Source organism: Tasmannia lanceolata, unplaced genomic scaffold (genome assembly GCF_043159265.1).
Source record: "Tasmannia lanceolata isolate RefF3 unplaced genomic scaffold, GAP_Taslan_0.1 ptg000020l, whole genome shotgun sequence".
NCBI classification, from domain to species: domain Eukaryota; kingdom Viridiplantae; phylum Streptophyta; class Magnoliopsida; order Canellales; family Winteraceae; genus Tasmannia; species Tasmannia lanceolata.
Window position 1 is genome coordinate 9,969,839 of NW_027518697.1, and position 14,832 is coordinate 9,984,670.

The following is a 14,832-nucleotide window of genomic DNA, read 5'->3' on the forward strand; positions in this document are numbered from 1 at the left end:
GTGTTTAAGCATAGTTCTAATACTCTTGAGCATTTAAGCATAGTTTTAAAACTCCCCCGCATCATCGTGTACTCTATGGACTCCCTGAGTCGACTCCCTTTCTCCTTGGTCGCGTTTTGAGTTTTGCAACTGTGTTCCGTTCCGTGTTTGGCACTATACAGTGAATAAAAAACAACTTTGACTCTCCCGAGCTATGATTGTGTTAACCGAGTACTCACGTCAACAGTGTTTTTAGCCGCATTTGTGCCGAGTCAAGAAGGATTTTTCTTGGACACATTTTGACCCACATCTGCATTTTTAAAACATTGGTATTAAGTGTACTTTGGCCATGTGAAGCCAATGGGGGTGCCCTCTCAACCTTTTTTTGCAAGGATGCCCTTGATTTTAGCATTCCTCGAATAGGATAGATGTTCATGTGGATATTTTGAAGAAGGGAAATGATATCTGCGCCATAAACATGGGCTCCACTTGTTTGTCATGTAGTATTTAAAGGGTTTAAAGAGCTTTTTGAGAACCGTAATATCCTCTGAAATCCTTTTAAATACTACACGACAAACAAGTGGAGCGCTTGTTTATCGAAACACTCAAACACCTTAGTGCAGATATCATTTCCCTTTGAAGAATTTAGGATCCGAAATGAAAAACCTATATGAGAGAGAGAGAGTAAAAATGAGGGATTTGCTAGGGACCATCGCAGAAGGCATTTCGCAGAAGGGTTGTTGCACGAGAGAGAAGCAACGTCAGATTAATTAAACGAATAAAACGAAAGTGAGCCTTTGTGGCTTCTCTCTCATGCAAAAGTCTTTCTGTGAAATGCCTTCTACGATGGTCCCTAGCAAATCCCTAAAAATGATGGGGTGTGTTAGGCCCAAAATTGGTAACAGATGAGGCAGCGACGAAAGAGCTGATCTGGCGAATCCTAGTAGTTCGAGCTGGCTAACTAACTATGACCTGCGCAAGGGAGCAACCGATCAGAAGACTAACCCGGAGTCATGCTCCGAACGGGCGCTTCAACAGTCAAGTCAGTAATGGGCACAGAAAAGGAGAAGGCAATTTTAGGGACTCTCACTCTTGGGGATTCAATCCCTTCCTTAGCATGAGTGAAGGCTATTTATAGCGAGAGCTCTGGGGTGGTTGAATTACCTGCCCCGGGACAGGTGTCGGCCCCTGTGTGGCCTTGATTCTACCTACTCTTGGCAGATTACCAGGCAACCCCTGGGGCTGGTGTCAACTACGTGGTGGGCCCTTTGGGGGCCACGTCGACAGGTAATTGGATGTGGCTTTTCATACCCCATTAGGGTGGATCCAAATCCCGTAATGTAAGGAGATCTCAACCATTAGATAAGGCATGCAAAAACAAATAAACGGCTTTAAATGTCCTAAAATTGTGTTTTTTTATCACCTTCGAATAGAGAGGATCATCTGACCCCAAGGGAACAGATGACAAAAATAGGCCTGACTTGTGATTGCCGAATCACTTGGCCCCCATGTTAGTGGGCCAAGTCCATACATTTAAGATTAGGCTGCGTTTGGATTGCCTGAATCAGAAATCAGAATCAGCCAAGTACATACATTTTATGATTAGGCTACGTTTGGATTGCCTGAATCAGAAATCAGAATCAGCATCCTATTCTGATTACCCGGTAAACAAACCGTGAAATAAAATTAAAAGAAAAAAATTATTTCAAAAAATTTCAATGAAAATTTCATTCTGATCGAGGCAGAATCAGAATAACACCTCTTCGGGTGGAAGATAGCCTATTTGATTCCACTCATGATTCCATTAATTTTTTGAACCTGGTGACGGAATAGAATAGGGTGAAATTTATCAAACAACCAGCATTACCCTACAAGCTTAAGCTGTTGGAGAAGGCATTACTTAATCTTTTTATAATTTAACTTAGGGAAATGATATTTCCCCCCTTTGACCGATAAAATCCTCTCCCCACCCCCACTAGGGTTGGCCATTAGATGTGGATTTTTAATATCAAGGAGTTTTGAATTCATGCCAAAGAACCAATTACTACAAAAGCTTAAGCTGTTGGAGAAGGTGTTATTTTTTTTATTTTTTTTTGGGGAAATGTTATCAGGACTACTGTATTTTGATGATCACACTCCTCACTTTATTAAAAGTACGGTATGGCCCGCACCATAGGATGATCCAAACCGTCCATTAGATGGGCCACAACCTAAATAGGTTGTGCCTCAAAAATTATTTCCGTAGGTTGATCCTAACCCTCAGATAACATTCAGATCGGAGGGTTAGGATCAACCTATCGAAATGATTTTTGGTTACCACCTATTTAGGCTGTGGCCATCTAATGGACAGTTTGGATCATCCTACGGTGTGGGCCATACCGTACTTTTAATGATTTAATGAAGTGAGGAGTGTGATCATCAAAATACAGTAGTGTTGATAACATTTCCCTTTTTTTACACTTAAACAAACTCATTCCGGCAATCCAAATACACCCTTATGTCTCTCTATTCCTTCGCTCAACATGCCAAATTTTGAGCTTTCAACAAATCCTCTCAGAATATTTAATTCCCACCTCTCTAAGCATTCATTTCGAAGATTCCATAGGATCATGGAATACACGGAATTTTGGTTTCAACGCCATAAAAAAAGACTTAGTTTTCTACCAAATCTCCGTCAAGACTCTTAGCATATGCTTCCAAAATATTCTTCTCATCTCTCCCTCGCTTTCGTCACCAAAAAACACACTTCCTTTCCATTTCTAGCTTCTTCCCCTTTCAGATCTCAACTACTATTAGACCCATCCTTCTATAAAACCACCTATAGTTGTGTTACTTGTCTAAGACCAATAACAAAGAAAAAAAAACATGAAATTTGGAAAGTGGTTGAGACAACAAATAGAACAGACACTGCCCGAATGGCAAGACAAATTCATCTCCTACAAGGATCTCAAGAACCTCATTCATCTCATCTCTTTGGCCCAGAAGTTGCACTCGCCGGAATCCGGTAAAGCCGAGGCCGATTTTATCACCTTGTTGAATGCCGACATCGAAAAGTTCAATGCCTTCTTCATGGAGCAAGAAGAGGATTTCATCATCCTCCATAAAGTATAGTTTTTTTTCTTCTTTACTTTTCCTCTAATTTATCTGTTTCAATGTTGGTGCTTTCAAATACTTTAAAGAAAAATATGTCTGTGTATTTTCAAAAATTCATTTTAAATTTAATTGTTTTGGTTTTTCGATTCCGTTCACTGTTTAGCCTATTTCCCATCAAAATAACGCCGGGTTCTTATCATAGTTTCAAAACTCCCCTGCATCGTTGTAGAGCCACATTCGTGCGCTTTATGTCACATGAGGTTATTTAGAGATCAAATGCAAGGCAAGCAGGAAGTGGAAGGGGATTCATCAAATGTCATTTCTTGGGCTCAAGTCATTGGTCGATGAAGACTAGCTAAGTTTTTGGATGAGATTAGTTCTATGCTTAACGGCAGCTTTCTCTCTTTTATTTATGCTCCTAGAGGTGCAAATGATTTAGCGGACCACCTTGCTAAATCAGGGGCTTTGGGGGACCTTTTTTTTTCTTCTTTTTACTACGGGCTACTCTCCCCATCGATGTGAACCAGTAACTTCTTATTTGTTCATTGAATATAGTGATCTTTTATTCAAAAAAAAGAAGAAGACCTGCAATGTCAATCAGAACTCCTTTGACTCTCTTCAGTTATGACAGTGTCAACCAAGTACTCGATCATGTTGTGCCAAGTCAACTAAGATTTACTTTGGCTGTATTTGACCCGTATCCACGTTTTGAAACACTGATTTTTATTGATAGGAGCTGAAGGAGAGGATTCAGAGGATGATGACTACTATTGGGCCGACCGGTCCTCAGCCAATGGAGACCGAGTATAGCGAAGAGATGCAAAAGTTAAGGAAAGACATTGTCAATTTCCATGGAGAAATGGTGCTCTTGGTGAATTACAGCATTGTTAATTACACAGGTTTGAACTATATTTCCTAAATTCTCGTCACTTATAAGATAAATGCTGAAAAAATATGAGAAGGTAGAACTAGAAGTAAAGTGGGCTCACTTGTTCAATGATCTAAACCATTTATATATATATATATATATATATATATATATATATATATATATATATATATATATATGTATGTATGTTGGTCCTTGCCCTGGATGTTTTCAGGAAAATAATTTGTACTTCTATCCACCTATCATAGCAAGGGCTAACATATAAATGGTTTGAATCATTGAACAAATGAGCCTTACATGTACCTCTACACGGTCATAATTTTCCTTGTGGGGGCATCCATATAAAAAAAAGACTACCTATTAGTCGGCCCGTTTGGCTGTACATAATTTAGTAGAAAAAGAAAAGGGGACTTTCCTCTTGATTTGAGAGGAAAGTTCCAACAGTAAAAGATAGGCCGGCATTTGGAAAATTTACAACAGACAAAGACTGCCATGTGAATAGTAATTGCCAAGGAAAATTGACAGCCAACAAGGACTGCCATGTGAATAGTAATTGCTAAGGAAAATTTACAGCCAACAAGGACTGCCATGTGAATAGTAATTGGAAGCCAAACAAAACTAGAAGAAGGAAAATATGTCATTTTTATGCTCCTTCCTAAAAGATATTTATTTAGTCGTCTTCGTGTGTATTTTAAAATAGGTTTGGTTTTGTCTAAGCGGGCCAAAATATTTACACCTTTTTTTCGAGAGAAATTATATGGTGTAAGAAGGCCTTACAACAATTAGGCCTTTGTACGGTGGAAGTACCACCCTTGACATTTGATCCAATAGCAGCTCCTCAAAAAGTGAGCTGCTGTTGGATCAAATACGGTAGGGGTAGGGGTAGGGGACCCCTACCGTACTGTTGTAAGGCCTTACACCATATAAAAGGGGTATGATCTTGTCTTAACAGGCCAAAATGTTTAAATCATTTTCTTAAATGGGTTTTGTCTTGTCTTGGCAGGCCAAAGTATTTAACAAGTACAGCTGATTTATTTAATGGTTTGGCCTTCTATGACCGATTTAATTAATCATTTGACCTTGTGTGGCCAAATAAATGTTGTTTACACCAAATTTATAGAGCAAGTATTTGCAAATAGATGGATGGTGGTTGTTATTTTCAAATGTGGTGACTTTTGAAATTAAAAATGGAACTTACTGGTGCAGATGACTGTTAGTCCGAACTATTTGAAATTCAAAGTGGCAGTTATAATAGGCTAAACTATTTGAAATTCAAAGTGGGAGTTATAATGAGCTGAATTAATTGAAATTTTAAGTGACAGTTACGACTAGTTTTCTCCCAAAAGTAAGGACATGGCTGCATCAAGAGAAGAGGTCACAAAACCAATTCAAAACATATCATAATTTACTTCATCTTTACTTTACCACACTTTTTAGTTATCTTGTCGTTTTACCCAAGAATACGTACTCTAGAAGAAATGGAATCATCCTCTCCGGCGAGCATTTCCTTTTAGTTCCTATTCCCTATCCATGCACTGGTTCTTGTTCATATTTTCCTGTTGATATTTGAATGAATGTCTCTTTTCTTCAATGTTGTCATTTGCATTCTTACAACTCCTCCGCATGTAGGCTTGTATTGTGGCAATTAATTTAAAGTCCTTTATTTCTAACGGCATTAAGAGCCTAAGGAAGAGGTGAGTTCTATGAATCACCTAAAATTCAATCTCAGGGAATGAAATGATTGCCCATTGGCATTGAGTTTTGTAAAACAAACACCCTACACCCTACCATTCCAATTAAGTCTTTGGGTAGTCAAAGAACTTCTATCATTCATTTCAAAAACACAAAGAACTACTCAATTATGTGATCCATTAAGCGTCGTTTAAGCTTCGTCCAAGAAAAGGTAAACCGTTGATTTTGCAGTCAGCTATTGTAACGCCCCGACGCGACCGTGTAGATATTATCCGGTTCTAGGCCACAGCCCTCCCCAGTTTTGTTTTTCCCGAAGAAAACGCGTCTACACAGGGAATTGGGGTCTACAACATATTACCCATGAACTTTCTCTCACCCCTTCCGATGTGGGACTATTACAGCTATCTTATACATGTGCGTTTGGGATGGGACCAAGACCATGTGGATTGTAAAAGATAATCATTCTCTAATTAAAACCTTGGGATGGGACTAAGACCATGTGGGTTGTAACATGTAGCAACACTTGTTGTCCCTTGAGGTTATTTGAAACCTTATAAATGTAGCACCTCTAATGGATGCCCCCAAAATTGGTCCTTCTTTTCAAATAAGATTAGTTTAATTTAATCGTATTTGCAAATAGAACATTAAGGCCTCTTTAGAAGCCATTCTGCAAAAGTCCCTCGCAAATCCCTTCGATTAGTAGGAAATTATGTTTGAGTCTGTTACTACTGTTGGAAACATGTTTTCATATGGATGGCCCAAATTGACTTTCCTAGTTAAATAGGGGAAGTTCAGATGATTTCTGATGATGGGTTTAAAATTCTAACAACTACAGGACTAGCTAAGATATTGAAGAAGTACGACAAGCACACGGGGGGCTTGTTGCGATTGCCATTCATCGAGAAGGTGTTGCAGGAGCCTTTCTTCACCACAGATCTCATTTCGAAGCTCGTTATGGAATGTGAGAACACCATGGAATTGGTTTTCCCAATAATCACAGAGGAGGGAGGAAGTAATGAACAAAACGAAGGGGAAATGAACAACGCAATGGTAGCTGAAGAAAGCATTTTCAGGAACACCGTGGCCGCTCTTGTGACAATGCGAGAAATGAGAAGGCAAAGCTCCACTCACAGTCCCCTTTCACTTCCTCCGTTGAACCTTCCGGACTCTCATGTCTTTCAATACATCCAACTAAACTAGCCCGTTACAAGTCTCTAATTACAAAAATGAGATTATCATCTTCCGCCACCTTGAAAAAATATTCCATGGAGTAATTTTTCATGGTAAACGAACATGGCCTAAGGTGTTGTTGAACCCTCCATGACTTGTTCTTAGCTTCTTCTCAAACTATTTGGTTTCTTATATCTCAAAATCATGTTTACATAATGGAGATTACGATGTATAAATTAAAGGTATTGTTGAACCCTCAATGACTTGATCTTAGCTTCTTCTCAAACTATTTGGTTTCTTATATCTCAAAATCATGCTTATATAATGGGGATTACGATGTATAAATTAAAGACACATAAATAAATTCCAGACTTTGGGAGAAATCCTTTATAAGTTTGGGTATTGCCTTATGTCAAAAGCAAAACATTTGATTCATTTGGTTGAGTTGCTTTCATTTTGTTATTGGTCTATTAGGGACAAGAAGCATTGTAGAACTTAAGGTGGAGGAAATTGTAGCATAAATTTGGGGCACATTTTTTTTTTTTTTTTTTTCAAATGTTAGAATTGAGGGGATTAACTCATCTTAGGAATATGGAATCCATACCTCAATTAACAAAAATGAATCCATACCAAATTTAAAGAAGGGAAGTGACCCCCCTTTCCCCCTCCCACCCTTTTTTTTTACTTGGGACAGCCCCCTCCTAGTGTATTTATGACTACCCTTTTTGCACAGGAAATGGCTAGCTGTCCCAAGTAAAAAGGGGGCAAATATATCATTTCCGTTTAAAAAATAGCGGTGACAGTCAACTCAACTAAGCCTTTGTCCCAAACGAGTTGGGGTCGGCTAATGAATCCTTTAGAAAATTTCCCTGAAGAAGGTGAAAGGATCTACCCAGTTCAAATTGACTAAGTCTAATCCTGACACTAGTTGGGTTCGTCTACATGGGTCATTTTCTTCCATTCTCTCCTATCCAAGGTCATGTTCTCTGTCATGCTCCTAGCCCTCAAGTCCTTCCTCACTGTTTCTACCCAAGTTGTTTTTGGTCTGCCCCCTCCTACCTCTCTTTACTCCATCAACTTGGCACGAGTCACTTCTTCTGACTAGACCATCCAAAGGCCTACGTTGGATATGCAATAGAGCAGTGATGGCGAACATCAAATATAACTGGATGAACTTTACAAGGGATTTGCTAGCATCCATCGCAGAATGCATTTCGCAGATGGGTTGTTGCATGTGAGAGCAGTGAATGAAGACAAAATCTGCTGAAAAGAGAGCTTGTGTGGCCGCTCTCACATGCAACAGCCCATCCATGAAATGCCTTTTGCGATGGACGCTAGCATATCCCACTTTACAAATTGTGAAAGAAAATTTAGTTGCAGAGAGAGACTAGGGCATGTTTGGCAATCATAAGATTCATGGAAGATTTCTTTTTTTTTTCTTGGAGAGAGAGAGAGAGAGAGAGAGAGAGAGAGAGAGAGAGAGAGTTGAAGCGGAGGTGAGTAAGGAGAGCATACAACATACAAACTATTTTAAACAAAGAATTTTTTCACTCACCAGTCTCTCTCCCTCTCCGATCTGCCCGTGTTACATTAGGAATACAAATATTCCATGAATATCTTTTTCATTGAGAAAATCTGTCGGGCAAATCAAATCCAATCCAATCATGAACAAATTAAAGGAAAGATAAAAGTAAACACAAGCCAAAAGAAGAACATGGAAATTTGCGTGGTTCAGCAAGATGCCTATATCCATGGGCGAGAAACACGAACTTCCACTGTGAGAAAAAAATACACAAGGATTACAATGTATTAACCCAAAATCCACAAACTCGCAACACTTTCCTTGCTTCTCCCACGCAAGATCATACAAGACAGTAACCCAAGAAAAAATCCCAAGAGAAACCCCAGGAGAACTCTAAGAAAAACCTTTTTCTTCTTTTATGTCTCTTTCCTTTTACCTCCTTTGTTGCCAACACCGAGAAACCTAAGCTCGGTTTCTCTCTACAGCCGCCACTAGCCTCCCACACCTTCCTCGTTCAAGAGAATTGTGTTTTACGCAGATTTTTCTATAGGGAAATGATATATGCGCCCCTTTTCATCACATGGGACACCCATCGGCAGTGTACGTGGTCATCAAATCCGTTGAATCATTCTGACGTGAAGTACATCAGCCCCCTCTCCAGTCATTACTGCTGCTGGGTGTCCCAAGTAATCAAAAGGGGTGCATTTATCATTTCCCTTTTCTAAAACCTAAAAGAGCTTGGTTAATAATTTTGCGTCAACGGAATCTAAATTGCTTGGGAAACAAGGCAACTTTCCCAGAGATCCCACTTCGGAAAATTGATAGAATGTGGATGGGCTTATATGGTAACGGGCACCCTCCCCTTAACGGCTAGCTTCTGAGGGTCAGTTCTACCCGGTTAAAGTCACCTAGGCAATGGTATCAGAGCCAGGGCGTGGTAACCCCGGTGTGTGCCTCCGAGGGCGGAAAAGTCCCTTGGGGAAGATCTCGGTGTAACCCCAGTATGCCTCCGAGGATGGTGAAATTCCCTTGGAGAAGAACTCATAGTTCCCATGTTGCCTCCACATGGAGGGACGGGATTGTCCACATTGCTTCCGCGTGGGGGTTCCACGCAAAAGCAAAAGATCCCACATTGGATAAGTGAATGGATGTGGATGGGCTTATAAGGGAATGGGCACCCTCTTCGTAACAGCTAGCTTTTTGGGGTGAGTTCTACCCAACATAAACTATTGGAGCTTGAAGGCTATTTGCCCAATACACAATCCATTTTATGTGATGTAGAACAAGAAGAGAAGGAGCAATCACTACATGTTCATAGTGAGAAAAATAGCAATTGCCTTTGGGTTGATCAACATTCCTCACGGAACCTGTCTTAGAATTGTAAAAAAATCTTCGAATTTGTGATGATTGGCACTCTGTTATAAAACCCATCTCAAAGATTATAAGAAAAGATATAATATTAAGAGATAGCAATCTCTTTCACCATTTTACAGGAGGGATATGTTCTTGCCAATACTATTGGTAGTGCGAAAAGACAAAATACCCATTGGAATATGCTCTCCTGATTGATAAATGGAATTGATGCTTTGGTTCTCTTCTCATGATCCACATTGGCACTATTATGCTCGAGACAGTTCAGAGTCCACGAACAAGACAATAGAGCGGATTTACTGATTTGAAGAAACCTTGTTGTCTAGTCTAGCGAGCATTTGACGATCCTTGGCACCCCCACGGGTGGTCACTTTCGCATGGACAGTGGTGAAAATAAAAAAAATCAACACTTGCGACCGCATAAAAAGTAGGGAATTCCATTTAGCAAGTTGGTCTGTTGGTGCGTTTTGTGCAAAATGAAAGGAATCACTTGACCATGTATTGCTACATTGTCCGTTTGCACAAAGAATAAAGGGGGCAATGTTAAGAAGCTTTGGAATGATGTGAATCTTTCATAGATCCATCATGAATACAATCCTACATTGTGCTGGTAATAGGTTGGTCCTTTTGGAGGCTTACACCATTCGCAATATCATGGCATGTGTGGAAAGAAAATAAGAAATGAACATTAGAATATTTGAAGGCAACAAAAGGCGGGAGGGAAGAATTATATTGGGGATTAATATCATCTCTTGGACTAAGAACAAATCTACCTTGGCTCCCTGTATCATGGGAGAAATCACAAGGAATTGGAGAACCGTGATTTTTAAGAGAAAAAAACCCAAAAGGAGAATCATGCCAGGTTGGAATCCTCCTCCCTTGGGTTGGTTGAAGTATAACTTTGATGGAAGTTCCAAGGGGAAACCGGGCCGTGCGGGAATTGTACTCTTTAGAGACTCAGATGGAAATATCATACATTCCTTTTCTGGACCAGCTCGAATTTGTGGATCTAACAAAGCAGAAGTTCGAGACTTATTATGCAAGTTGAGAGGGTCATGAAGTCGAAGTGAAGACAAAGACTCATTAGGGATAATTGTAATTCAGGCATGATTAGTGGAAATCAAATCTTTCACAGTTGATGTGAAGACAAAGACGAAGACGCATGCCTGAACATGTAAATATCTTCTATATTTGGTATCTTCCATATAATTGGTAAATTAAAGAACAGTGATTTGCTTAGGTATCATCATCATCGTATTGTGGCTTCATCACCACATTGTTATCATAGTCGATGAAGATAATTAGTTGAAGAATTTTGAGATCATGGACTTTGCAGTTCTTCGTTCTCCTAACCAGTGTTGCATATGGACTCCAATGGCATCCAAATACAATCCACTCCTTCCATGGAATCCAACCACCTTCCCTTCTGTTGTTGTAGAAGTGAAAAAGGAACCTATCTCTTCTCCAAATGGGCCATACTTCCCTCTACTTGTATAAAATGTAAGCGACCTTATAAATTTGGGTCCCTCATCTCTGTTGATAGAGCTGTAATATCCACAGATGCAGTTCAGAACCTCATTCGGGTATTCAAATTTGATCTGCAAAACATACAAAATATAACAAAAAGGGGGTCTTCTATTAGAATTTGGATGATGGAAATGAAGGAAAAGTAAGTATGGACTAATATGATTATGGAGAAAAGTTTAAACTTCTCTAACTTTCATTGGCAAAATGGGTGGAGTCCAATTCGAGGATCATTCTACGAACATTTAATTATTTAACTACCTTGTGCGTGTTGTCTCCTCCACCGCCTCCATGTCTTGTAGACCAAACTGACTGTCCATTCCTGTCATACTCTATCTGTATTGAGGTCATGGCTTCACCTCTTGTGAGGAAAATTTGCTTAACTCCATTAAATACTCCATCATCCCATGGCCTTCCTCCATTCCCTCCCCATGGCCCTGGTCCACATGGCACCGGTTCTTTTACCACGCCGTAAGCAACCTGAAATGATAACTCAAGAAAAGGATATCAAATTTTGAACAACAACATTGTATTAATTTTATATTTTAGGTGCGATATTCGTTCAAGTAACGGGTTCTAGCCTATTGAAAGGATCTTCTGATCACAGAGATCAATTTGATTCCATTAGTAATGAGAAAGAAATCAAATATTGATCAATAAGAGTATAATGTTGGATACAATATGATCCAATCTTTCTTCTCCGAATCATATATTCCTTTTGATTTCTGGTTGTAATAAAAACAGAGTTGTGTATAAATTATGATTTTGACTATTAAACTGATGAACAACGTTAGTAGATACCTCCTCTCCCATATCTCGTTTGTTGGCGAGGACTAGTTTGTTGGACCATTGGGGATTATCCACCTCAGATATTGTTGTGTTAGTCATGGTACCAGATGGGTTCGTAGCAGGTGTTGGCAACGACAATTTTCCTTCGAGAACATGAACCCCAATACCATCTATATACCATCCTTTCCTTCCATGGAATCCTACGATCATCCCTTCTCCCATGGCAGAGGAGAAGAAGATCCCTTGTTCATCTCCAAACGGTCCATACTTCCTTTTCGTGGTGTGAAACGTGAGGGATTTTATGGCCGTCGGCCCCATCATCAACGTAGTTCCATAATAGCCAGTTATGTGAGTCAAGACTTCGAACGGATAGTCAAACGCTATCTGCACAAGAAGGTAAACAAAAGAGAGTTTCAAGCTATAGTGGGTGTGAAGTAGAACACAAGAAGACGGTCATGGAAAATTTAAGAGCTTGATTTACCTTTTCTGATCTAATCCCACCACTTCCGCCATGCTTGTTTCCCCATATTGCTTGCCCATTTTTATCATACTGAATTTTTATGGAGGTGATACCTACGTTCCGTGTTAAATTGATCTGTCGGACACCCGTATACACACCATCATCGAATACCGTTCCGCCATTACCACCCCAAGGCCCATATGTCACAGGACCGCCATTGTTCGAGGGGAACTTCTCAGTATAGCTAGGATAATTCACCACCTGCGAGGATAGATTAGATTGAACGGTGTAAGATCAATGCTGGATTTAAGTTCTTTGCACCATGTAATCATAGAAAGAGGAGTTTCATAAGATTTTCTCACCATGTTTTTGGGTTCTCCTTCACTGAACTCTTTAGATGATTGCCTGGAGATGCTGTTCAGTAGAACCTTTTTATCATCCTTTTCTCTAATAGCAACCACAATATCATAGCCTTTTCCAACAGTTCCTTGGACTATGTTATACCCAATTTTATCAGTAGTTCCATTTACAGCAAAGTTTTGCTTTGGAATCAAAGTATTGGATGGATTTAGGTTTTGAAGAGGCTTTAGATAAACCCCAATTGAGTCGAGATACCAACCAGATCGGCCATGGAATCCAACAATCTTTCCTCCCCTCATTGGGAATGAGAAATGTGCTCCTTGTTGGATGCCAAAAGGTCCATATGTTGATCTGTTTGTTTCAAACGTAAGTGATCGAATGACTGCAGGGCTTCCGTTGAAGATGGAACCATAATGCCCACTAATTGAAGTGAGAACCTCATCTGGAAGATCAAGCTTGATCTGCAAAACATGGATCAACAGATTGAAGACGGGGTTACTTTTACAGTTATTGGGTAATTTGTTATCGTCCTGACTCCTGAGTGGGGGCCTGCCTATGCATACGACAAGGTGGGACTCAGCCTGGTATGAGACAGGTTTGAAGGGCTCACTCTGTGGCAACTTCACTCTGGCAGCTTTTGCTCTGGCTTTTTTTACCAATTAGCCCTTTCCAGGTAGTCCTCTCCATAGGTCACCCCTTCCGTGACTCAAACAAGGGACGTGGTGACTGCTCTGGTACTAAATGTTAGGTACGTAACCAAGACGCCAAAAGATCAGTGTTATGCTCTGGTACCATCTGTTTCACATACAAGCTGATGGAACATGTTATGCTAAACCTGGCCCATACCAGGCCGGATCCCACCTAAACCCCCTTACCTAGCCAGGTCCCCACTCAGGACCATAACATAATTCAACCAAACTTGGCGGAGTTATGACTGGGTGACTAAGTTTGGAAGCCATTCACAGTAAAAGAAATGGTAGAGAAGACTGACCTTGTCCGTTTTGGTCCCACCAATTCCACCGTGCTTTTCCGACCAGACAGAGCTCCCTTTCCGGTCATATTCGATTTGCAGTGAGTCAATTGCAGATGCATGAGAGACTACCAATTGCCTTACTGTTGTGTAAACTCCATCATCCCATGGACTGCCTCCTTGGCCTCCCCATGGCCCAACAGAGATGGGATTCTTCCCATTTTCTTTGTAGTCCTGTTTCACCATTACACTGACTTACTTTAATCAAACAAGAACACAAGAAATATGAGAAGAAAGAATTCAGAGGAAACAAATGGTTGAGATGGGATTCTTCCCATTTCCCTTGTGCTTCTGTTTCACATACAAACTGACCGCTTTCATTTATAATACAAGAAATAAGAGAACATAGAATTCAAAGGAAACAAATAATTGAGATGGGATTCTTCCCATTTCTGTTTCACATACCGACTAACTTGTTTTAATCAAACAAGAATACAAGAAATAATAGAAGAAGAAGAAGAAAAATTCAAACAGATAATGGAGATGGGATTCTTCCCATTTCCCTTGTATTTCTGTTTCACCACATAATAATAAAAAAAAAGGACAAAAAGTAAAACTAATAATAGAGATTGTGTTTCTTCAAAAAATAATAGAGATTGTGTTCTTCCCATGTCCCTTGGAGTTCAGTTCTACCATTTCAGTGACTATTTTAATCAAACAAATATGCAAGAAAATAAAGAAAAAAGAATTAAAAAAAATACTACTTAGCTCTTACAAAGGAATGAAAAAAAAAAGTAACTATTCCTTCATTTACCATATTTTACCAAGGAAAGAGAAGAGAACAAGAGTTGGGTTTTGAATACACTGCCTTGTGTTTGTAACTTTGTATGCCAAGTTGAAGTTTAAGATATGGCAAGTTTTATAAAAGGAACAATGGGGATTATTTGGAAGCATATTCTCAGTTCCATTACATGGCCTAAGTGAGGAATTTGATTCTATAGAACCTTGGGAAA

The 14,832-nt window shown here is 39.7% G+C and overlaps 2 protein-coding genes across 2 annotated transcripts; one reads left to right on the forward strand and one right to left on the reverse strand.

Moving 5' to 3' along the window:
• The first annotated feature begins 2,719 nt into the window (after positions 1-2,719).
• LOC143855139 (SPX domain-containing protein 3-like) lies at positions 2,720-7,125 on the forward strand. Its single transcript, XM_077365351.1, has 3 exons — positions 2,720-3,084; positions 3,806-3,971; positions 6,489-7,125. The coding sequence occupies exons 1-3, from the start codon at positions 2,845-2,847 to the stop codon at positions 6,851-6,853; spliced, it is 771 nt and encodes a 256-aa protein (XP_077221466.1). The 5' UTR covers positions 2,720-2,844; the 3' UTR covers positions 6,854-7,125.
• Positions 7,126-10,885: 3,760 nt separating this feature from the next.
• LOC143854094 (jacalin-related lectin 3-like) lies at positions 10,886-14,726 on the reverse strand. The gene is made up of 7 exons (XM_077363848.1): positions 14,634-14,726; positions 13,841-14,053; positions 12,852-13,310; positions 12,511-12,750; positions 12,042-12,413; positions 11,502-11,720; positions 10,886-11,314 (listed from the first exon to the last, which is right to left on the reverse strand). The coding sequence occupies exons 1-7, from the start codon at positions 14,634-14,636 to the stop codon at positions 11,018-11,020; spliced, it is 1,803 nt and encodes a 600-aa protein (XP_077219963.1). The 5' UTR covers positions 14,637-14,726; the 3' UTR covers positions 10,886-11,017.
• Between the last annotated feature and the right edge of the window lie 106 nt (positions 14,727-14,832).

What these genes read in the sequence shown, in the direction of transcription:
- LOC143855139 (XM_077365351.1), top strand. Translation starts at nt 2,845, where the DNA reads ATGAAATTTGGAAAGTGGTTGAGACAACAAATAGAACAGACACTGCCC. An exon ending in ATTTCATCATCCTCCATAAA is followed by an intron (nt 3,085 to 3,805) that starts GTATAGTTTTTT and finishes TTTTATTGATAG; the next exon opens with GAGCTGAAGGAGAGGATTCA. An exon ending in CAGCATTGTTAATTACACAG is followed by an intron (nt 3,972 to 6,488) that starts GTTTGAACTATA and finishes TAACAACTACAG; the next exon opens with GACTAGCTAAGATATTGAAG.
- LOC143854094 (XM_077363848.1), bottom strand. An exon ending in GTGGGACCAAAACGGACAAG is followed by an intron (nt 13,311 to 13,840) that starts GTCAGTCTTCTC and finishes CATGTTTTGCAG; the next exon opens with ATCAAGCTTGATCTTCCAGA. An exon ending in GAGGAGACAACACGCACAAG is followed by an intron (nt 11,315 to 11,501) that starts GTAGTTAAATAA and finishes TATGTTTTGCAG; the next exon opens with ATCAAATTTGAATACCCGAA.